The 23599-nt window shown below is 51.2% G+C and overlaps 9 protein-coding genes across 9 annotated transcripts; 4 read left to right on the forward strand and 5 right to left on the reverse strand.

The window, feature by feature from the left end:
- Positions 1-274: 274 nt before the first annotated feature.
- Positions 275-1652, forward strand: N7539_003072 (uncharacterized protein; the record flags this gene model as incomplete). The annotated part of the gene is made up of 3 exons (XM_056932675.1): positions 275-432; positions 514-751; positions 861-1652. 3 exons carry the CDS (start codon positions 275-277, stop codon positions 1650-1652), a joined length of 1188 nt encoding a protein of 395 aa, XP_056792634.1.
- Positions 1653-2261: 609 nt separating this feature from the next.
- Positions 2262-3678, reverse strand: N7539_003073 (uncharacterized protein; the record flags this gene model as incomplete). Its single annotated transcript, XM_056932676.1, has 3 exons — positions 2262-2802; positions 2919-3226; positions 3424-3678. The coding sequence occupies 3 exons, from the start codon at positions 3676-3678 to the stop codon at positions 2262-2264; spliced, it is 1104 nt and encodes a 367-aa protein (XP_056792635.1).
- A 3389-nt stretch (positions 3679-7067) lies between these two features.
- On the reverse strand, positions 7068-8138 carry N7539_003074 (GPI anchored serine-threonine rich family protein; the record flags this gene model as incomplete). The annotated part of the gene is made up of 2 exons (XM_056932677.1): positions 7068-7519; positions 7925-8138. 2 exons carry the CDS (start codon positions 8136-8138, stop codon positions 7068-7070), a joined length of 666 nt encoding a protein of 221 aa, XP_056792636.1.
- A 1944-nt stretch (positions 8139-10082) lies between these two features.
- N7539_003075 (CCCH zinc finger protein) lies at positions 10083-12224 on the reverse strand (the record flags this gene model as incomplete). The annotated part of the gene is made up of 4 exons (XM_056932678.1): positions 10083-10177; positions 10250-10294; positions 10342-10639; positions 10692-12224. 4 exons carry the CDS (start codon positions 12222-12224, stop codon positions 10083-10085), a joined length of 1971 nt encoding a protein of 656 aa, XP_056792637.1.
- A 658-nt stretch (positions 12225-12882) lies between these two features.
- On the forward strand, positions 12883-13819 carry N7539_003076 (DNA-directed RNA polymerase III subunit RPC25; the record flags this gene model as incomplete). Its single annotated transcript, XM_056932679.1, has 7 exons — positions 12883-12894; positions 12968-13066; positions 13119-13215; positions 13275-13361; positions 13416-13479; positions 13541-13715; positions 13775-13819. 7 exons carry the CDS (start codon positions 12883-12885, stop codon positions 13817-13819), a joined length of 579 nt encoding a protein of 192 aa, XP_056792638.1.
- A 1469-nt stretch (positions 13820-15288) lies between these two features.
- N7539_003077 (cystathionine gamma-lyase CYS3) lies at positions 15289-16688 on the forward strand (the record flags this gene model as incomplete). Its single annotated transcript, XM_056932680.1, has 3 exons — positions 15289-15393; positions 15511-15596; positions 15677-16688. The coding sequence occupies 3 exons, from the start codon at positions 15289-15291 to the stop codon at positions 16686-16688; spliced, it is 1203 nt and encodes a 400-aa protein (XP_056792639.1).
- Positions 16689-17261: 573 nt separating this feature from the next.
- N7539_003078 (uncharacterized protein) lies at positions 17262-17765 on the reverse strand (the record flags this gene model as incomplete). The annotated part of the gene is made up of 1 exon (XM_056932681.1): positions 17262-17765. The coding sequence occupies one exon, from the start codon at positions 17763-17765 to the stop codon at positions 17262-17264; it is 504 nt and encodes a 167-aa protein (XP_056792640.1).
- Positions 17766-19276: 1511 nt separating this feature from the next.
- N7539_003079 (uncharacterized protein) lies at positions 19277-20023 on the forward strand (the record flags this gene model as incomplete). Its single annotated transcript, XM_056932682.1, has 2 exons — positions 19277-19411; positions 19550-20023. 2 exons carry the CDS (start codon positions 19277-19279, stop codon positions 20021-20023), a joined length of 609 nt encoding a protein of 202 aa, XP_056792641.1.
- Positions 20024-20713: 690 nt separating this feature from the next.
- N7539_003080 (Delta(24(24(1)))-sterol reductase) lies at positions 20714-22298 on the reverse strand (the record flags this gene model as incomplete). The annotated part of the gene is made up of 4 exons (XM_056932683.1): positions 20714-20725; positions 20782-20923; positions 20983-21390; positions 21445-22298. 4 exons carry the CDS (start codon positions 22296-22298, stop codon positions 20714-20716), a joined length of 1416 nt encoding a protein of 471 aa, XP_056792642.1.
- Between the last annotated feature and the right edge of the window lie 1301 nt (positions 22299-23599).

Consider the following 23599-nt stretch of genomic DNA (forward strand, 5'->3'; position numbering starts at 1 on the left):
GAGATGGAGAGTTGGCGACCGGCGGGCGGTTGTGTTAGTGGTCCACTGGTCACTCTCTTCTTACGTAGTTAGTCACCTAATCCGAACTTTCTTCTATCTTTATCGTCGGTCATTCTTCCTCCGTTTTTGACTTTCCTTCGTTTCGGTTGGCTGGACCCATCCACTCAACACACTGACCTCTGGAACTCGTGGAACTGCCTTGGCCTTGTTCCTGACTCACTCGACACTGTCAATCTCTCAGTGGGAGTTCAGGTTACTGCTCTCGTCGGCATCAATGGCGACCAAAAAGTGCGCCGCGTTAGTCGTGGGCGCCGGTCCCGCGGGAGTAGCGGCGATGGGCAATTTGCTCGCACGCCAGCTGGGCGCCATCGCTTGGGTTGATCCTAGCTTCGAATCGGGCCGTGTGCATCGCAAATATCGCGAGGTGCCGAGGTAAGTCTCGAGGCATTCACTCCCTCACTCCGATCAAGTAGAGAGACCAAGGAATCCGTCTAACATGGATTATTGTGAAAGTAACACCAAAGTCGGCCTGTTCCAGTCGTTCGCCACAGCTGTTGAACCCTTTCAGAAGATCACGGAGGCTACACCCAAGCCTAACGCATTCACTAGATTGGCCAAGCTAGATCAAGAACAGACTTGCAAGCTATCTTATGCTGCAGACATGGTGCGGGCCCTCACGGAAGGCCTGGTCAAGATGGAGCCCGTGAATGCGTGCCGCGGTTTCGTAACGGCAGCCAAACTCGACAGTACGGTAAGCTTTCGACTCGTTCTCCTCAAAGTCTCGAGCATGACCCTCGTTTCTCTACAAGCCTCTACCGCGAAATTTGAGCTATATTATGGACATTCTGACAGCAAGCCAGTCACCGAGTGACTCCCGGTGGTCTGTGAGCGTACAGCAACATAGCGCCCAAAGACCCATCACCATTCAAACGGCGCATTTGGTTCTATGCACCGGCGCACATCCCACGGACATGTCTCTTCCCATACCCGATCTCGACATCGCCCGGTTAAATCTCGATACAGTCTTGAAACCGTCCAAGCTTGCAGCAATTCTCCCAGTTGATCAGGCAGCTACCGTAGCCGTCGTGGGTGCCTCTCACAGTGCCATTCTCGCACTCCTCAACCTCGTCACTCTTGCACGCGAGTCCCATCCCCACTTGCGAGTGAAGTGGTTCACGCGCCACCCACTCCGCTATGCAGAGTACAAGGATGGCTGGATCCTGCGGGACAATACCGGTCTCAAGGGTCTCGCCGCGGACTTTGCACGCGCAGAACTCGAAGACGACAGACTGCCTTCCTCGCCCGCAGGTCAAGTCGTCGAGAAAATCGACTGCGGGGGCGGGCCCGCCCGCGAAAACGCTCAGTACGAGGCCCATCTCCCTCGTTGCTCTCACATTGTCCATGCAGTCGGTTTTACGAGGGATCCACTGCCGCACCTTACCAAGGATGGGAACCCCGTGAGCATGGAATTTGACCACAATTCAGGACGGTTCCATGAGACTGATGGTGGATCAGTGATTCCGGGCCTCTTTGGCGCGGGAATTGCGTTTCCCGAACGAGTCGTTGATCCTCATGGGAATGCAGAATATGCCGTTGGATTCTTCAAGTTCATGAAGTTTTTGAAGAGAGTGGTTCCTTCTTGGGTGTCTTGAGCTGCATTTGAGCTTGGCTGCTTCAGGGGTGCGGTCATGCTATGAAGAAAACGGGGTGCGTCTTATTATTGCATTGCAAGGCGTTGACGAGGTTGTCCTCTGTTCTTTCCATGGCCCCGAAGTCCCAGAGAGCGGTCAATTAGGGTCCAGAGGTTTGCTATTGTTAGAGATAGACGAGAACATTAGATCATTAGACAGGGTGGAGCTTGAGAAGGAGAAGAATATTGCACAGTGTTCCCATCCTCAAGAGGAAGGATTACAAATATTCACAAGTTGTTGAGGTCCTGGTTTAATGTGATGACGATCGATGGAACTATATAATCGAGTAGACTCCATGTCCAGGGTTCAGAGTATCATCAACATGTGCATTCCTATAATCGACGGAGATAAAATGATAGTAGTGCGAGTCGTAATAGAAGCTCATAAATCATATCCATCCGATCGTCGTCGTCGTCGTCTTCTTCTTCTTCTTCTGCTTCTTCCATGTACCACCCATCAAAAAGGACGTCCGGTCTCCCAATTTTAGTACCTCAATTCAGGGACCCATCCGCGCTGCACCACAACCTCCTTCCAACTCTCATATCAGAATGCTCCGAAATCCAAACTTCCTCAAACCATCATCACCACCCCTCCAACCACCAACCCAGCTAAACCCCCCACGAATCCAGCACCCCGACCCTGCAGTCCTCCCACGGCCGCATTCTCCGTCTGCGTCACATATCCACCCGAGCTAGTCTGTGTGCCACCTCCACTCGCACCAGCAACACCCTTCTGCCCCAGCCCCGTCGCCGTAACTGTGTACGTCGACGAAGCCTGCGACCAGGTCAAGACGGTCCCGCTGGGGGGCACGGTCACCGTGCCGGCGACATTGCTCAGTGTTTTGGTGCCGTTGCTGGGGAACTGGCCGGGCTTGTAGAAGTTGTTGTTGGCATCGGAGAAGCCGAGGTCCTTGCAGTTGGTTTGGGAGAGGGTGCTGTCGCAGGTGGAGGCCGACCAGGCGAAGTTGGGGATGGAGGGGTAGAGGTTCGGATAGTTGGAGGGGAAGAAGAGAGGCCACAGGTCGGCGCCGGCGAGGGTGGGACGGGTGTCGGGGCAGATTTGCCATGCTCTGGTTGATGAGAGGGAGAGGTTAGTATTGTATGATGAGTTGCTGGATGTTGGAGTTTGATGTTTTGATATTGGAAAGAAGAGGAGAGGGATCATCAGAGCAGAGTGGTACTGGACTGAGTGAAGCTTCGCATAATTGGAAACAAGGGTCAAACTCACGAAGAAAGACTGGCACTAGCACCACAGCATGCACATTCCGTAGCGGTCTTGACGATATCCTGGACCGAGTTTGGCAGGTTGTTGATATTGGTGATATCGGGGATATTCACGGCCTGGTTGGCGATTTTGCTGGCACAGTTGACCTGGTCATTGCGAGCAGATAAGGTATTGGATAGAACTTTGCCGATGTTGCAAGAGCAACGGTTTGGGGCATTATCTGGAGCAGGCCAGAAGGGGATGGGCTCTGAGGCACTTGGGCAGACAGCAAAGTACTGCTGGACAAAGAGTTGGTATTCGCAGGAGTAGACCTGTGCCTCGGGGGATTAGTGACTGCATAGACAATTCGAAGATGTATTTGCAGAATATCAACCACGGTTTCTTTTTCCGTGGGAGTGTCTGTCTGATTGACAGCTCATTATGGTATCATGGGATTTTTACATGATACAACACCAACGTGGTAGTCATTGACGCGAGAGACGAATAAGGAAACATCACAGAAACTGACCTGGTTCCAGCATGACTGAGCCATGCAATTGATATACTCTTGATGGGCGGTACACCCACAATCCACGAGGCAGTTCCCGTTTCCATTACATGAGTTGATACAGCTTTGCCACTTGTTCGCCACGTTGCGATTGCAGTCGGAATACACAGACTGAGCCACACATTGACTGGCCGTGATGTTGGTTTGGGCACAGGCGACTTGGAGTAGTCCGACAAATGCGGCCGCCGTAGCAGCGAGTCGGCTGGTAGATTGCATGACTTGGAATGCTGATCTTGGTCTTGAAGACTAAGTATTGTCCAAAGATTGAAGTTGAAATGGCCGGCTCGAGTCCAATGAGTCGAATATCTGGGGCGACTTGAGAGATGTGCGATCACTGCGATGTTTGAGATACCTCCCTCAGTAGAGCCGGTCCTGTAGATTCCGCAGAGGTAGAGTGCGGATCTTGGACAAACAACGGCAGACAACACATCTTATATGATAGCACCCCTCGTGCAACATGCAGTCCCACCTTCCCCTCCTTGACAGCTGAAAGCTGGTTGAGATCAAAACGTTGCAATTCCCTGACCGACGCGTGGTCGGACCGCGATAAATTTACGACTTTCCCTCATCTTTCTACTCCATGCATGGCCCCATAGAGCGGGTCGATCGGGGCACAGGGATTGGATATCTTTGGATCAGAGCAGAGCGTGCAGAGATCATCGTATGTCTGGGCTGCAGATCGACCTTTTCGCCCTGTCAGAGCACCAAGGTCGTTTCGTCTGCATGTACATATTCCGTCTGGAACAAGCGACAGCAAGAGACCCGACTCGGACTACAATTTCGACACGTAATCTGACAAGATGCAGTCAGCGTCGTACAAAAGAGACATTTCAATTGATGAACATAGATGCATGTCCTTTACGGAGTTGGGCGTACCAGGCATGCTTAGGCACCTCCATTCCTCGGCTTGTCGATAGCACAACTCTCAAATGGTAAAGATGAGGTGTGCATCATTCGCCCCGGGCAGGAACCCCCCTGCTTACGTATCCAACTCACATGCAGAAAGGCGGTCATTTTTGGGTCGGCTTTGCCTTCTGGTGGTGGTCCCCTCGTTTTTATTTTTGCTTCTTCTTCGAACCGAGTGCTCTGCTTCCAGACGAATGATATGGACTGACTCTCGAACCTTGCAGATGAAGCATGGCATTTTCACATGGACCCTTGCTGATAGCTTTGGAGTCCTGGGCGTGGCAGTGCAGAACTGTAGAAGCAGTCTACACTTTACAGTAGCTCAGGGACTCCGTGGAAATGACATGTCGTAGAAGTACGATTGGATACGAACTGCGGAACCTGGGGTGATGTATGTGGTGAGGTAAGATTTGGCGGTGGACCATTTCTGCTGGAACTACGATAAATGCCTGTCCTGGCCACGTGAGGGGCTGAGCCATTGAGACATCAAGTTTGTCCCTTGGTCGTCAATGAGTCAAAAATGGAAATGATGCGCTTCACCGTCGGACTTAGACTAAGGATGGTAATTGACCATGTTGGCTCTACAGCCCTATCGAGGGTCCTCATCGACGTCACTTTCCAATAGCCCAGCCGCTACAACACAGCAAGCTCCTGTAATCTTGAGTGTCTTCACTTCCAAACACTGTAGGCAGTCTGTCATGTATCGTAGCACTTGCCATACAGTATCGGAGATCAGAGCACCTCAAATATTCAACCTTGGGTTAATTGGGACGTTGTCTGAATCTGTCCATGGTGCTTCTCGTTCGTCTGCATGTAGCCCACGACATCACAAAACACGTATTGAGTTGACAGTCAAGAACCCAAGAAGAGAAGCATCTCAGAACCATGTATTGTCTACTGTAAATGTAAAGTGAATTCCTAGTACACAATATACACGTCGGCATAGTCCAAATTTGAAACACAATCACATTCCTTCGTCACTATAATGAAACGTGGACCATGAGATCATTGCACGACCACGCCGTGGCTCAAACAAGACAAGAGAACCACCTGGACCAAGGCTGCATCCTCAACCTTACCGCAGCACTGCAGCCCTTGACTGTTCGTCCACGAACCCCAAAGCTTACATGTTCCATTCATGAACAGGCTCGCCCTTCCATTCCTGGAATTCAAAGCGGACACTCCCCGGATCTTGGATCAAGATACCACACCATGAATATTACTACAATACTGCACATCAATCCCAAGTCGACATCTGAGACAGCAGCATCACAGAATTCACACTGCGATCGATCCTTCCAAGGCTGCATGTTTGAAGTTGGGGGCTACGCATGGTCGTGAACAAGGGATGTTTACCATAGTAAAGGGTATCCCTTGTTTAGGCACTGACTCAGACATATACGTAAGACGATGTCGCGTAAGGATGATGGCGCTTTTGCAGTAGCTTTATGTACCACATAAACGAGGTAAACGATGTGCCCCTGTGCTTGAGATGGAGATCAATAGACAGGTCAAATGGGAAAAGGGCCGTATCCACACAAGGGACTCTATGAGTCTATGTCTCCATGGAAGGCAGTACATAGTACATACTAACTACATACTACAGTAGTAGTATTCTAGTCACTATCAAGAGCCTCACCTAGTACGGTCCCTCACATGATCTTGTTGGTAAGGTAGTCATCCAAATTCTAAGCCCAAGTTCGCATATAGCTCCTTTGATATGACGCAGTCCCTATTTCCATCTCCATATAAGGTCCCAGGGCTGACTGCTACGCACTACCCACTCCTGCAGACGGATTCCGTACCTACTAGTACTCGTGCACCCGGTTCTACACTGAGATCCGCACTGCTCTGCACTGCCCTGTCATTGTGTAACCTGTTCACTTCCCCTTGGCAGGTGTGCGGAGACTCCGTTGGCCCTCCGTTGGTTGAGTCGGGTTGAGATCCTGCCGAGTACCTTCACGCGCCTGGGATATAAAATCTCGAACTATTCCTGTCCCTTGGTCCGGAATTGGGTGCTAGCGACTGGGATTTAAGCTGCCCAAGACGCGCTATGCTAAGTGGTACCTTACCTGCCCGACCAACATGACCGTTGCGGAGATCTAGAGACTTTTCCGGTGAGCACGCTTTTACGACGTCCTGCTCGGTGTCTTTGATTACTTCTTGTGGGAATAGGGAGGTATCCGTGAATCGGTCTTGTCATTATAGTCCTGTCAATGTTGCATTGAAGCGTTTCTGGCCTCACATCATCTTACGACGGGAGATCTCCGTCCTTCGGGGCGTAGTGCTGCTGTGGCGTACACAATTGCAGGGTTCGATATAGTTTGGGTGCTGGTCTAGAAGTTCTCGAATGCAGGTCGACCTTCAGACCTGACTCTAGAAGACATGCTGTGATTTATCATAAAAGCGTTGAATATGTCTCGGCTAAGAAAGTTCAGATATTATGTACTATAGGTCCATCTGATATGACAAGACGGGGACTGGAAGTCGAGAAAACGGTAGCACCCGGTGTCGAGAATTCATCGGGTGCAAATGGTTCCAGAGGCCAGAAAGTCTGACAAAGAGTAATGCAAAAGCCCATCGCAGTGATAGATTGACAGCATCTCTCAATGATTTCATCACTGATGGAGTGACACATGATAAGAAGTACAGATCAAATAAGGTCAGATCAAATTACGTCCGTCTCAATCTTCCAAGATTTAAAGCACCATGGCAGCACCGGCGACAACGGCCAAAAGACCGCCAGAGACACGGTTGACCACACCGGCGTTGCTGGTAGGCACGGAGGTGCTGGCGCTAGTGGAGCCGGTCAAGGAACTGGAGGTACCGGTGGCGGAGGAAGAAGCTGAGCTGGAGCTCATAGCGGACGAGGAGGCAGTGGTCATGGTGCTGGGGGTGGCCGAGGCCGAGCCGGAGGTCATGGTGCTGGTATTGGTGGCAGTAGAGGTGGTGGACACGGTGGTGGTGCTGGTCATGGTGGATGCTGAAGACGAGGAGCTGGGGGTGGTGCTGGCGCCGGACACAACGAAGCGAGGCAGGAAGTTGTACTTGGACGGGTCCTGGTCATCGATAATCTCGATGGTGTAGTCGGGCTGGGCGACAATATCGGCGGGGACCGACCAGGTGTAGCTGCCGGAGTTGGGGATGTTGGCTGTTGAAACATATGGTCAGTCAGATACTGAGCTTCGCGAATATCAAGATAACATCGGAGAATTGCGTAGTAGGAGTGCTACAGGGACTAGATGGGATCAGGTGATGAGATCTGCGCGAGACTCAGGACGGAAGATGTGATACATCCGTTTCTGGTCGGCACGAGGCTGTAGTCGCAAAGGAAAAGGACCCAGTCCACTCGTTTTGAGGAATGGACAGCTTCTGCCTCGTGCCTTGCGCTGCGAGTACCCGTTCGAATCGAAATCGGACCCTTGCACGTGTCCAGAGACCTCGATCTCGCTCGTGTCTCACAGGTACCCTGCAGAGTGCAACTAGATCTACTTCCCTTCTCGTATGATAGTTGCATGATATCAAGCGCATTCAGAAACAAGAGCAGTCTACTCACCAGCGATGACCTTGCCCGAGTCGGCAGTGGTCACAGCGCCATACTGCAGGCGCAAAGTGACGGTGGTGCCGGCGTCGGCCTTCCAGTTCAGAGTGGTCGGCTGACCCGCGGTGAACTGATAACCGCCAGTTGGGTTCTTGAAGGCATTGGCCTTGTTGTCGGCATACGCGATGGCAGCGAAGAGGACAGTAGCAAGGGTGGTGAAGGCACGCATGTTGATGGTGTCGGGCAAACAATTAAGGGGTATGTTTCCTTTGAAAATCAAACAAAGAAGAAAGAAGGCGACAAGACAAAGAATGTACAAGTCAAATGACCGACGTATATATTCACACACAGAAGCGGGTCGATACTGATTAAAGGAATGGACAGAGGTCAAAGCAAACAGGTGGCGACCGAAGGGGAGGGAGAGTGACAAGAGGGCGAAGAGCAAGAAGGGAAGCGAAGAGAGAACGATTCCTCGAGTCGATGAGAGAGCGGGAAGGGGAAGGGTCGCGCCAACAAGACAGACGCCGGGGGAGGCGATGCGAAGGGAATGGGCGCAAGAGTCACCAGTCAACCAGCCATTGAGGGCAGCTATTTTGGCCCAAATATGACTCCCAGCACCCAAATTGGAATGGGTGGCTGTGAGCCCGTGCCTGAAAGTCTCTTAGCCTAGCGTTCTGATTCCTCATCTCCCCCAGGTTCAAACTCTTTTCGCGTGGTGAACGGACTCGACTAAGCCGCATCGGCCCTAGCGGTTCCGGTGGTTCCTGCGGCGGGACATAAAAACAGACAAAGGTGAATGGACCTCTGGAGCTCGATCGGGAAATGGTCGAGTGAGAGATTCGTTTTGCTGTCGACCATTTGTTGGGGTCCACTGCACAGTTTGGGATCCACGATCCACTCACTCGTCCACGGATGGCAACCCGAGCCTCGAATTTCTTGTCGCATAGCCGCTGTTTTGCCTCTCTCGTCTGGACAGTCTGGGTAGGATCCTATCTTCAGGTCAATCAAGCTGTGACTCTTTGCAAGCAAGTCTCATCCCCTTGGACATAGGCCAATATTGTGTGGCAAAGTTGTAGAAGTCGACAGCAAGTACCATAAGACCGACAGTGATCGGGTGTCGGAGACTAGGCTGAAGCAACCAGGCCCGTTTCGGATGTTTCTGAAAAAGGTGGATATCCATCAAACCCATCTTCACCCAATAGCGGCTCCCCCATGTCGGTCCTCGTTTCCACATTTGGGGCGTGCTGGCATTTGGAGTTGGTCTTCATAGGCGAGCAAATTGCACTTCGGCTGGCCTAAAATGCAGGTCGAGCCAATAAATCGCCACTTTTAAATAGCGATCCGGTGGCCGAACGTTCCCCTTCCGGATAGTTGAGAAATAAGATCAAGTCTTCAATCCTGCAAGTCATGATGAGTAGTGAGTGGTAATGTAGTAGTATGGATCTTTTATGGTATGCACTGTATGGCTATGCAGGGTGAATTGATAATGATGCTCGTCAGATGGCGAGAACGAGCAACAAAATTAAACCTCGTCACCTGATCTAGCTGTGCAGCGTATCACACTATAACAAATGAAAAGACACTAAAGTCATACTCTTGAAGGTCATGTGAGAGTAAAAGTTGAACTCAATCCACTGCTGTCGGACATGCATGTCAACATTGAAGGACACCTTAATCTTATACACTCGCACACGCGTTCAATCTCATCGATCTCGAACAGTGTTCATCTCGACCCACAAATATTGGCTCGGGCCGCGAACTGTTCCTTATTATCTATCGAACCGGTGGTACTCTACACCTTACAATGCACATTGCACAGTGCACCCGCGCCGCTCTTAATGCTTCTGTTTACTAGACGGATCACATGCCACTCGGCACGTATATTCAGGCGAAGCCGAAAGACTCAATAGTCTCCTTTCTACCTACGAAGGTCTAGACTCGGGGGCCAGCCCAGGCGCAGCCCATCTCTTAATGGCTTGCAATCCGCACAGGAGGCGCTATAGCAAGACATCCAAAAGGCTGTGGTGTAATTCCCAGACTGTCAGGTCCCACAAAATTCGTGGACTGTAGGGATGTGGAATCGCACACTGAGTCCTACGTCAAAAAAGCTCGATGAGGGGGAAATTAGACTTCATCACTCATTTCTTGTGTAGTCTATATAGGTCAAGACGAGTCAAGACGGGTCAAGATTCGTAAACACGGCCTCATTGGAGAGATCAGTTGTTCGATTGCGCACAAGACTCTCGGCGCCGAGCCTTGGCACAGTGTCTGAAATGTCAAGCACCGTCAGACTACATAATGGGATACGTTGGTTTCGATTGAAGATGGCTGTATTCTTACCCTGAATTGTGTCACCGAGTACAAAAATGCCAATGTCAAGAAGAGCTGAAACATGAACATGTCTTCCAACTTGGTGTTTCAGGAAGCCTGACCCGAAGGATCCGACGGGATAAAGCCAGTGTGCAAATCATTTGGTTGATCGTTGACAGGCAGATCACCTGTTCCTTTTGTTACCAGTGGATCGTCAATGGCGAAATTCTTTGCGGCATCATCATGTAGCCCTGGCTGAACGTCATCCTTCGGCGGTTCTGGTGGCGCGAGGTGACCATTTTGACCCAACCAAGTAATCACCTCCATCGCCCGGCGGTCTTCGTCTTCTTTTTGACGACCCAGTAGCTGTGTAGATAGATCATCAGTCTTGTCTTCTAATCGCATATTCCCAAATCCAAGCTGAATAGCTTGTCTACAACATTGAAAACACTTAGTGAAAAGAACAACTTACAGCTTGAAGTAGGCCTTTCCGCCCCTTCTTTTCCTTCTCGACTGGTTTCGTCTTGGATCCTCGCTCACCGGCCTCATGGGAGAATCTGCATCGATCCCCCATTTTGCATCGCCCGGTACGCGCAAAGTGCCGACAGACGGTTTTTTTGCCTTCCCGAGGTGGTGCGGGTACCCGCTCGGGACCCTGTCGCCGCGAGCTCACTTCTTCTGGAGCGGAATCGCCGCTATTAGAGTCAGAATCAAAGTCCAAGGCGCTGCCGGCATCTGATCCACTCGACGAAGTCCAGTCGCTAAGTTCGGAAAGTACAGGATCGGGATCGGCGTTTTGATTGATTTGTTCAAGGGCTGCATCGGACACTGCACCGATTGCTGAGACGGAAGCAGGCTCAAATACAGTGGTTTCACTGGAGGGTAACGTTGAATCTGCTGCCTGAGGTATATTGATATCGGCTGCTGTTGTCGTTGTTGTTGTAGTCGTGCCGTCTGCCGCCAAGGTGATGCCAGGCTTGACACCAGCAGGCGCTACATTGTGTTCGGGAACCAAGTCCTGTGACTTCAAGCCTTGCGCTTGTCTTTGCAATGCCTCTACCTTCAAACGCGCAGCTTCAGCCTCTGCCTCTGCCTTGGCAAACCGTTTCTGCTCCCGATCAAGGTGGCGTTTGATTTTCTCGGCCTTGCGCTGCGCCTTCATGGCCGCATCCAGAGCAGGATCAGAACTGCGCGTGGTGGCCAAGCCGCTGGTCGGAGCCGTCGAGTTGTCTTGCGGTTTGGCCTTGGCCTTGTCCCTTTCCCGTTCCTTTTGTTTCTCAAGTCGGGCGGCATCGCGGACGGCCTTGGCTTCCTCGGCAGCCTTTTTCTTCTCATCGATACGGGCCTGCGTGGGAAACTTCTTTTTCCGCTCAGCAATCCAGGCCGCGATGTCGGACTGTGATTGTAGTGTGGCTGTTTGGCCACGGTAGGTGAACTGGAGAGGAGCCGCAGCATCAGCGCCGGTCTGTGCCAGCTTAGCTTCCTCGTCCACTTCCTCCTCTTCTTCGCTGGATTCGTGATCATCGGTCTTGGGCGTCAAGCCGAGTTGGTTGTGCTTTCTTTTGCGTTTCTTGTTCTTGCGCGTTGCATCTGCGACCGGAGGAGGTTTTGAAGGTAGCGGATTTCCAAAGCTGGGAACAGCCGGCGCAGCAGGAGTACGCGGAACTGTGTTTTGCGGCTTATTGAACGCGGTAGTGTGATCACGCTTGTTATTGTTGTGTTGTCGAGGTTTGGACGAATGGTTGTTGCCGTGGGCGTGAGGTCCCCAACCCCCCCGCCCCGGCTTAGGAAGCGGAGGTGCACCCCATGGTGCACCCATCATCGCATTAGCATTGAGGTGATTCTGTTGCGGTGGAGGCAGACTGGGCGGATACGGGTGAGGTGTTTGTGCGTTATATGATGTGGTATGCGCTGGGTTTGCGGGCGCTGGATGACTGTAGCCAGGAAGTCCCGGGTACACCGTCGACCCGGTAGGCTGCGTATAGCTGGGGCTATGCTGATACATGTTCGTTTGTTGTGTATGCTGATAAGGTGGTATGGAGTGAGGATATGGCGGCGGGGCGGGAGTTGGGTTTGGCGACATGTACGACGTTGTTGGAACTGGGGGCGCTTGCCCAGGATAGCCATAACCACCAGGTGGACAATTATAGCCCGACGGATTTGTATAAGTAGGTCGGTTCTTATCCGAATTGTGATGACCTCCTCCTCCTCTCCCTCGATTGCCGTGGCCGCGGCCACGGCCTCGGCCTCCCGATCCACGACCGGCCCATTGCTGTTGGTGACCGGTATGAGGAGCAGGATATGCTGGAGGCTGTTGCGTTGAGGGAGGAGGAGGTGGGGGAGGTGGTGGAAATGAAAATCCCTGAGAAGTCATATTTGCCGTGCCTCTTCTGAGGTCCCAGCGTTTGGGAAACCTTTACACCATATCGCGGAGTCAAGCTTCGACGCGAAAGTTTCGGCAGAGCTGGACCTATCTTGAGAAGCTCCGTTGATCACGTGACATTATCGGGCTGGTCTGGAGAGTGACCGGATTTCAATCTTTAGACCAAGTGCTCTCCCTAGCGCACGATATTGTAAGAGAGAGACCATTTTTTGAAGCTTGGTCCTCTTGTCTCCTTCTCTTTCTCTCGGTGTCTTTTTTTTTGTTTGATTAGAACTTGATCATGTTCATTTTAGTAAGTTGGCGCCATGGCCGTCCGCGGAGGGTCGAAATTTTCTTTTTCTGTATAGCATGACTGACCACCACAGACCACTATCTCGGATCTGATCCAGATTCGTCCTGAGGACTTTTCTAAGCTCAGTGCAATTGCAATTGAAGACAATATCAATGAAAAATACGCCAATAAGGTATGGAAACCAGCTACAAATAATATGACCACTGTTACTGATATTCGTTTAGGTGATTCAAAAAATTGGCTTATGTATCAGCTTCTACGATCTGCTCGAGTCATCAGATGGCCTGATTGGCCATGGAACGGGCCTTGTCAATGTCAACGGTGAGCAAGTTTGAAGGTCTCCCAGCCCAATCTCGACAAGCTGGCTCACTCGTTACAAGTCAAATTCCGCATGATCGTCTTCCGGCCGTTCAAGGGCGAGATCTTGCTTGGTAAAATCTCTAGTGGTACGGAGAACGGGATCAAAAGTATGTGTCGAGAAAGTCGTTGCTGTGATTGACGGTGTGCTCACATTTGCGCAGTCAGTGTTGAGTTTTTCAACGATATTCTTATCCCTCCACCTATGCTCATGGATGGAGCCAAATTGTACGTCTTGCTCCCTTATTCACATCTCGGCAGGGCCAGCGTTACTGACTTTGGAACCCAGTGACTATGCGGATCAAGTCTGGACCTGGGACAACGACGGCACCCTATTCTACCTGGACGTTGGCGAAATCGTTCGCTTCCGCGTCGAGACGGAAGAGTGGCATGACCAGATCCCGAATGCCCCAGATCTGGGCGAAGAATTGGCTACCGAGCGGAAGCCTGCGTATTCGATCTTTGTAAGTCCACCTGCTCATGGATCATTCAACGGAGCTTCAGCTGACAGAGATCTTTCTAGGGCTCGATGCAGATCCACGGTCTCGGACCAATCACTTGGTGGTGAGAGGTTTCTCGCAATTCAGATTCAACCTTGTTGGTTCTTCAAGGATCGCGGCACGAAGAGAACGGTTTCAGTGTTCAAGGGGAGTGCATTATTTTCTACAGATCAGATACCCATGTGAGATCAGGTACATAGCGGACCAGGCGTAAATCAGAGCTTTTTTTTCGGATGTTGTTTTCATCCTTTGATGACACCTGAATGATCACCGTCGTCCTTTAGTAGCTCAACTAGGGTAGTGCATTCAACAGCGATGCCCTCCAGCTGGCAGCCCTCGGGTTGTGAATTGAGAACAGTAGCTGGTCGTTTGTAACAGCGACGGAAGCTTAGAAATATTGACGAAATGAGCGGGGCAGACCGAATGGCATACGGAACATGGAGTTATGACAATCCGCCGATCCAGTACTTTGAAATTCATCGCGAGTACCTAACTTACAGCTTTGACCTACAGTACAAGTGGACAATGTTCACCAACGGACATGGATGTTGGAAGACACGAGGGGCTGAACTATGCGACATGCTCCATTCCATTTCCATTCTGCCATGATGAAGAGCTCAATGATACCGAATCAAAAACTTTTGCAGTTTCTCTTTATCGACATGACAAACGAATTGTGCTTACTGCTTAGCATTGCTGTTATCAAGCGGGGGTGATGGTACCTTGTCCGTCTTGTCATACCTACCCCAATGATGTCCCAGTTTGATAAGATGACCCCGCGTTCGTGGACCACACGCCCGAGCCTATTTGTCAAAGGATCACTGCGTGTCATCTTCGTGGCCGACGGCGTCCGGCGTCTTTTCCAGAGTCTTGGCTGATATGGCATGCCCCTTCCAAGTTTCCCTCGCGCAATGGCGTTCTTGCTAACCGAATCGATTAGATAAGAACATCCTCCATTACTCCGATCACTCCGATCAGTCGGAGTGATCTCAATCATTGTCCGACCCGGGCGCCGTGATGGAATAACGGATGAGCCCCATATGGTGGATCAACTCCCAGTCTTCAACCCAATCATGTTCTGATGATCGATCACCTTCCCGTCAGAAGGGTCCGACTCACGTAACAGCGATGTCGACATTCTCCGTTCCATAGTTCACGGGCCTCGAAATTTTTTTCTCGGACTGGAAGAGAAGGAAAAAAATTCCAATTTCGAGCGCCTTGCTAGAAGTCAAAGGACTGAGCCAGCATAGACTATTATCGAAGAATTAATAATCTTCAAGGACTACATAACCATTGTGCTCTTCCCTCTTTTGCCATTTCCAAAAGTCCTACATACATTGCTTGCTAATCAGCGCCGCATCAAGGTACGTTACCAAGACTCGGCCGCCGAGTTTCCCAGGCCGGTGATTTCATCGTCTTCCTTGCGCAATCACGTCTTTTAACACCGCATTTTTCTCTCTTTAGATCTACATATATTCAACGATCAATTCCTTTGTGACTTGCTTCCAGTTTCTTCATCTTTCAGACATACACTGTAATGGGTTCTATTGAGGAAAACAAGACCACTGCTCGGGGCTTCGGCACTCTCGCCGTCCACGCTGGCGCCCCCCATGATCCCGCCACCGGCGCTGTGATTGAGTCGGTATGTTGCTCACCTCTCCTCGGCAGAACACCCGTTTTGCCGGTGACGAGCCAATGCTTGTGTAAAGTTGACGTATGCCCCCATCTATGGTTTACTCACATGTGGTGTTCGCTCTAGATCTCGCTCTCCACAACGTTTGCTCAGACCAGCGTCGGTAACCCCGTCGGTCTGTACGAGTACACCCGCAGCTCCAACCCCAACCGGTGAGTTTGCCTTTTCTGCCCGCATCCGGTTCCTCCTCTACTTTGGAGACCATCTATCTGACACTAACCTGATTCTACAGCGACAACTTTGAGCAGGCCGTGGCTGCTCTCGAGCACGCCAAGTACGCTCTTGCCTACTCCTCCGGCTCCGCCGCTACCGCCAACATTCTCCAGTCCCTCGCCGCAGGATCCCACGTTGTCTCTGTCTCCGATGTCTACGGCGGCACCCATCGCTACTTCACCAAGGTCGCCTCCGCTCACGGCGTTGAGGTCACCTTCACCCCTACGATCGAGTCTGACATCGAGAAGTTGATCCGTCCGGAGACCAAGCTTGTCTGGATCGAGACGCCGTCCAACCCCACTCTCGGCCTGGTCGACATCCGTCTTGTCGCCGACATTGCCCATAGCCATGGCATCCAGGTGGTCGTTGACAACACCTTCATGAGCCCCTACGTGCAGAACCCCCTGGACCACGGCGCCGATCTCGTCGTTCACTCTGTGACCAAGTACATCAACGGTCACTCTGATGTCTGCATGGGAGTTGCTGCCTTCAACTCCGACGCTCTCAAGGAGCGTCTCTCATTCCTTCAGAACGCCATCGGCGCTATTCCCTCTCCGTTCGACTGCTGGCTGGCCCACCGTGGTCTGAAGACCCTGCACCTGCGCGCTCGTGAGGCCACTACCAACGCTACCGCCGTGGCCCTGGCCCTCGAGGCTTCTCCCCACGTCACCTCCGTCAACTACCCCGGTATTGATTCCCATCCTCAGCGTAAGATCGCTATCAAGCAGCACCGCAACGGTATGGGTGGTGGTATGTTGAGCTTCCGCATCAAGGGTGGCCAGGCGGCTGCCCATGACTTCTGCAAGTACACCAAGGTGTTCACTCTTGCCGAATCCCTGGGTGGTGTTGAGTCCCTCTGTGAGGTCCCTTCCAGCATGACCCACGCGGGTATCCCCAAGGAGCAGCGTGAGATTGCCGGTGTCTACGATGACCTTGTCCGTCTCAGCTGTGGTGTCGAGGATGCCGCCGATTTGACTACGGATGTGCTTCAGGCTCTGGAGCTGGCCAGCGCAGCCAACGGCAGCGCCTGAAAGGGCGTGATTTCCCGCTGATATATTAATGACCGTGTGCGATTGTTTCTTGTTTTCTTGTTTTCATTTTCTCCCCCCTTTCTTTTGCATATCCTTTTCATGGTGGAAATTTCATAGAGTACTAGACGATTCTCCTTTATGTTGTGCGATCTGCCTGGCGTGAAGGACCTGTCTGTGATGACCGTAGAAGGTCACCATTGGGCGACAGGGACCCTTGTCCGGGCTGGAACATTTGCATTACTCATATTGCATGTCCTCCAGCAAAGGACCAAAAACATTTTTGCTATTTCTGATGATTTCAGAATAATCAACTTCAATTTTGATATCTCGTTGTCACCAGTACATGATCTTCGTCCTTGCGAGAAACCTACTAGTAATGTCGCATCCTCCGGGGAGCTACTAGTTTAGCACACCTCGGATCCGCACGAGTCAGAGAGAGCCTTTGCAGGCTTAAGAGCAATTCCTCCTCCTAAGCAGGGTTTCTCTCAAGAGAAGTGAAAACAATCTTGGCACTAAGTATGTATTTCAAACAGGTAGTCAGCGAGGGCTCACTCCAGTCCAGTCTGACCAAGCTCACTCCGCAAATGCATCCACATTCATTTCCCCAATCCCATCCCGCCGAACCACCTGAACAAAACCCTCCATCGGCATCTCCCCAGCCTCGCAGCCCAACCCAACATCAAAAGCTTCTTCAAGCGACCAGCACCAGCTTCCATTTTCATTACCAGAGTATGAATAATCACCAGCAGAATCACATGTCGTACTAGTTGTTTCGGAAACGCTCTGCGAACGGACTGCGCAAGCGCGAAGATCTCCCGAACTAGCGGGTCCTGTTGGAAGAGGAATCCCCGCAGAAGCCGGACTCTGCTCGCCGGACTGCTGCTCCAGAAAGTGTATGCGTTCTTCGAGGGACTTGCATTTTTGCTCAAGACGCTGTAAGGTCTCAACGACTTGGAGGAACGTGTAGGCTTCGTATCGTTTTGGGGTGGGTGTGGTTTGTCGGGGATTCCGGTTTGTTGTGTGCAGGGGCGTGGCTTCTAGATATCGGACGGGTCGAACCCTTGGATGTTCGTTCATTGCTTGAATTGGAAATTCGCGGTCTTCGATGGTATATCGGGAAGGGTGGCATTGTGTTTAGACCATCCTTGTTGACGGCAGTAGTCGACTGATAGGAGAGGGGACAGTGCGCGTGAGAATGAGGTCACCCACGTGGTAGTAGAGAGATGGTTGATATCAGTTGTGAACATAGGCCAACGTGAGTACTCCTTACTCTTAGAAACAGGTATTCAGATCAAAATAACGAGACTGGAACGTGTCCTCCTAGATGCTGGTTAGAAGATAAATTGCTTAAGCTTCTAGAGGTCCTCGGCTTGAGGCTGAATCGGAGAAAAGCGAAGCTGTTTTATCTCGTCAGGCTGATCTTTATATCAATGACATCTGTGACAACGGTGGCACTCTCATACGTGGCAGCCAAGACACAGCCCACCTCGGGCTGAAAAGGTACCGATCATCAAGTCCAACAAATCGCTCGCTTATTTCGCCATGTGGCTCGATTCGATAATCAGAGTTCACTGTGAGGATTGTTCTTCGAACCCCGCCAAGGCACTACTACTCTCACGGGAGTGTGAAGAATCATGTTCAGTGGACCTAATATCATAGTGCAGCCAGAGGGTAATCATCTAGACGGATCACAAGCAATGAAAACCCCAAGCGCCGGTGGATATAGTCTTCTCCGACTGCAAGGCCTTCCCACCGGCTGAACTTTGAGCGTCCCCCCCCCCCCCATGGATGAATAGGAAGAGCAATTCTGACAGAGACTTCCCTCACTCACACGTGGAATGAAAAATTCGACGAGCCATGTAGGTAATCATCAGGGAAATCAAAGAAATCGAGGCTGTGAGGGGAGACCTGGGCGTTGGAGGTGGTGGTTAAGTATGAGCTTTTTGCTCTCAGATATTCTGGCAAATCTATATTCCAGCTTTTGGTGAACCTCAGCAATCATTAAGGCGCTCTATGTCTTATTGGTGTCGCTGCTGACGACTGCGGCTCTGTATGAGATTTTTCGGATTGTTTACAATGTCTTTTTTGCATCCATTGCGCAGCTTTCCCGGGCCATGGCTCGCGGGAGCTACGTCAAGCTGGAAGGCATACAAAGCGGTGATGAAAAAACAGACACTGGCCCGAGAGCTCTTTGCTCTTCATGAGAAATACGGTTAGTCACATGTCAGGATTTAGTCGTGTTGTTCATGTACCTTTGCTCATGCAGTGTTCTTCTCGAAGAACGCCAACAAAGGCTTAGAGCATCTTGTCTGGCGAAATGTAAGTGAAAAGAACCTGTATCCTTTTTCCCAGTGCTCTCAGGCATTTTGATGCGTTCGAGTCAAAGATACTCATCATGCCGTGCCTATCCCGTCACAAGGCCACTCGTCTCGCGTCCTCCATCAACAACATCACGGCCACCAAAAGCTTCGTTGACCCTCTATACGCCTTTCGTTCCTTCACACTCGACACAATCATTGTGTTTCACATTCGGCGGCTGCGTCAACGCACTCGACGCACCTGCCTTCAGCGATCCAATCATTCTAGCCATGGACGCCAGTCTCAAAATGCTACCATTTCTCAAAAACTTCCCCATGATCCGAGATCTGACCCTTGCCGTCCCCCCATCACTAGTTATGCGCTTCGAACCCAACGCCGAAGCCCTAGCCCCCCGCCTCTATCAAGTCCGCGACCTGATCTAGCAACAACTCAAGGGCGTCCTAAACTGCCCATCCAACCTGGACCAAGTACCCCATCAAATTCTCTTCCACCAAATGCTCGATCCCTAAGCATACCGCAGCAAACAACTTCCTGGCCTGAAGGCTCTGCACGACGAAGGATTCACCTTGATCTTCGCGGGCGCAAACACAGTCGCAGACTCGCGGCTCATGGGCCATTGGCACACGATGCGGAACCGAGTCCTACTTGCGAATCTGAGAAGAGAAGTCCTGGCCGTATGGCCGGACCTCGAGTTTCAGCCATCCCTGAGCGACTTGGAGTCTTTGCTTTTACTCACGGCGACTCTCAAGGAATCATTGCGCCTCATCCCATCCGGCGTATCGTTGACTCGCGTCGTCCCTCCCGGTGACGCCATCACAGCCGACACGCACATCCCCGGAGGAACCACCGTCGGCATGGCGATATTGCATGTCCATCAAGCCACCGCGGTCGGGGGAGAAGACGTCCTGGACGTTCGACCTGAGAGATGGTTTGAGAAAACGACCAGGAGCAGTGAGGCGAGGGATGCTGAGGTTGTCGGTTCGATGAGCACCCTGAGGAGTGATCTTGATCACTGACTTGTGCCTTTTAGTCGGGGGCCGCGGATGTGCTTTGGCATGAATCTTGCGTGGGCAGAGCTGCATATTGCCTTTGTGACGATGGTTCGTAATTTTGATATGACGATTGATGGGACGACGGCCGAGGATATGGAGTGGCGGGAGTGCATTGCCGCGTATTATCCCAAGAGGCATTTATTTGCATCCGTGGTGCAAGCCTGTGCAAACTTAGGGGGTATAACTAACCAAGCGCGAGACATGAAGTCAAATTCCACTGATGGGGAAGTGGAGTGTTTGAGAATCTTTTGTATTGAATTGCACTACTACGAACGGGGAATTTCTCTTGGCGCGTTGAGTTCTTCTGAGCACGCGATATAACTACAGACAACTGAAGAACACAAAGTGAACAAATCAGAGCAGCCGAAGAACAAGAAATCTTCTATTCATTGCGTTGGAACTGATATTACAAAACATTAAAGACTCTCCAGCTTTCCATGTCCATCAAAAACACTTCAACAACCGCCTTGTAAAAAACGACATGAACATGGTATAGATCGCAGAGAAGTGTACACTTCAAGTAAGTCACTCAACCCCCTTGCAAGACTGGCAATCCTAGAGGGACGAAGCGCGACGCGTTCTTGAACATCAGAGACCAGACAATAGCTCAATACACCCGACGCAAACCCTTTTAGCGAGCAGTGCTTACTGCACTTAGAAAATGTACTGTGGAGCATTAGTAAAACCCGGATAATGCGTCTTGCTGATGATGTGGCACTGACAGGAACAAACAAGTAGGGGACTTCCTTCTCATATCGCTTCCAGGCCTCGCCATACTTGCGTCGGCAGCGATTGACATCCCGATTGGTGCGGTGAAGGATCATCATCATGAAGAAGACAAAATAGAACCAAGGAAACACGCTTCTTTATTTCCATTGTTAGCTTCGAAAATGTGACATGGTGTTGTACTTCTGGATGCTTACTTGAAACCGGTGATCATGCCCCATGCGAATGAGAAGAACATGTCGGGGACATAGTTTGGCTTGCGAATGATGGCATACCAGCCATCGACCATAATGTCATCGCCGGCATCTGTGCGAATGGTCATGGGATTCTCGATCGCCTGCCATGGGACCTGAGGGAAAGTGTTGCGCTTGTGGAACTCTCCTCTTGTCTTGTGTCGGAATGCATTCTTTTGTCCGTTGGCACTATCCCACATCCAGTAGAAGAAGATGTACAAGGCGGCAAACAGAGCAAGGGCGAATCGATTCCAGCGGTATTCGGAGGGATCGTGGTTGGCAAAGTACAGTGCGCAGTGGCAATAGGTGAACGGAACCCCAGCCATATTCCAGAAGGTGAGCAAGAATCCGAGTTTCTCAAAGTACATATCCCTAAACCTTCATTAGCCACGACCTCGACGCCTTGCAATCTGTTTTGGCACCTACCAAGTGGTAATGATCATCTCCTCGGCTTTGGCGCAAGCATTAGTGTACAGGTAGTGCGCCCCAACCAGGAAAACGACCTCGGCAGAGACGTAACCCAGTGTTTCGTACTGGCGAGCCGCCACTGAGCAGGTGATGAGCAACAAGATGAACCATGGAATTCGGACTTCGTAGAACATCTTAAAGTCCAGCATGCCAATGCGAGGGTTCAGCTCGGCACCCATGAAGAAATCATAGATGGGTGATCCGGACAGTCGGTGTGTGCGTCCACGGATGATCGCCTGGAAATAGACAATGAAACTGTTGAGGAAGCCCGACAAAATTGACACTGTCATCAAAGGACCAAACTCGTCAATCAGAGTGTACAATGAATAGATACCCGTCGCATGCAAGATTGCAGCGAGGCCAAGTGTCGCATAGAGGCTCGAGTACGCAGAACAGTAGTAGGGAAGCTTCTTGCCGCCTTCGTGCTTCAACGGTCGACCATAGCCTGACACACCGGGCATGTAGCAGTACATCAGCGCTTCTACAATGAAGAAGATCCAGTACGTAGCCCAAGCCTTGCTGGTCGGATACGCGCCCTCGTAGACGAGATGGCACAGATGACGGCCAAATTCGATCCAGGTCTGGTCAGCCTCGGGCAGAGGAAGCTTGCCGTCATAGTACGTCGCACCAATCCACATATACCACATCAAGAGAGGGAAACCCGACATCAACATCGCCGATCCCATGGCACCTCCGAATTCAAACTCATCCGAGGCGCCATCCACAAATTGCGCGGCCCGCGTAGAGGTATGGTTGCTCGTGGTTCTGGCAGACGAAGCGCCGGCCTTGGTAGCCCGCGATGAGACAGCCATGACTGGTAATTGAAAAGCGACGGTGTCTAGGCTCTCAATGGAGCAGGAAGACGGTCATGAAAAGAAACGATTGTTTTGTACTTTGATTCAGGGGGCATCATGTGATTACGCATGTCTTGAGGTAGGTACTGGGCTCGACTGCACGGCGGCACTTGGGAAGCTCAAGAACAGTCTAGTGCTGATACACCACCGGACTAGTGTAATTTGAAAGTCCATTCTTGCAATGAAGGGAAACTGTACCAAAGACGGAGATACAGTCCATCTGGCCATTGATCTTGGCAGTCGGAGTATCTGCCGCAGGTCGTAAGCAACGAGTCAGCAACGAAGTTTAACCCCCCAGTCAGCTGTAGACTAGCGGGTCAGCCCCCAAATTCAACCAGACTGGTCAATAGCAAAGACCGAGATCGCAGATAGCTATATCACGGTCATTGCAAAGCGTGGTGCTGTGAGCTTGAAGAAGATATGACCGGAATGGATTCGCATTCATGGGTGGTGTTTGTTTAGTGAGAGGTCAGATTGTTCAGGTGCATGGCTGGGCTTGACGTTGATCCACCACCACCATGCCCACCATGCTTTCGGGTAGGCCTCCATCAGCTGTTAGTGGGTCCAACAACGAACATGTGCCCATGGTCACTAACGCGATGAGGAAGCTGAACCTGCTGAGATGGCCACGTAACATGATTCCTACACTATCACCGACTTCTCATGGTCTGGGGACTTGTTTCAGACTACTCTTCCCGAATACCCATCACTGAGCAGTCAGACTAAGTAAGTACGAAGTGTACCTTCATCCTAAGCCCATCGATCCAACTCGACAGAAAAGGGCCTAGCCCGTGCCCTTGGGACCCGTCAACCGACGGTACCCGCGTATCCGATGCGCCCCAAGGCGATCATTTGGCCCCAATTCCATGGAGGAAAACAAGGCTAGAATCTAGACAGTAGACAACTAGACAGTGAAGTAGGGCTATGATAAATATTTCAAGTCAGTCGTGATCGGGTCTGGGCTTGACCCATCGAAACGGAAACGTTCTCCCTCTACAGTCTACACTCTACAGTGGGTACGAGGCGCAGCCTTGCTAGAAAGATGAAGATCCTCTCTCTGAGCGTTGACCCGATCTTGCCCCGGGGCGCTGCTCGAAATTACTGTAATGTTTCCCCATTCCCCCAATTTGGACGGGATCTAAGACTCCTGCTCTAGGCTCGTTTGGGCAATGTGATGATCTCACGCCTCTTCGATTCAATACAATCAGCCGATCCTCAAAGGATCAATATTGAGCTGAGAGTTTGCAATATCTTGCTCC

Source organism: Penicillium diatomitis, assembly GCF_028827545.1.
Source record: "Penicillium diatomitis strain IBT 30728 chromosome Unknown utg000003l_segment0_segment0, whole genome shotgun sequence".
Lineage (NCBI taxonomy): Eukaryota > Fungi > Ascomycota > Eurotiomycetes > Eurotiales > Aspergillaceae > Penicillium > Penicillium diatomitis.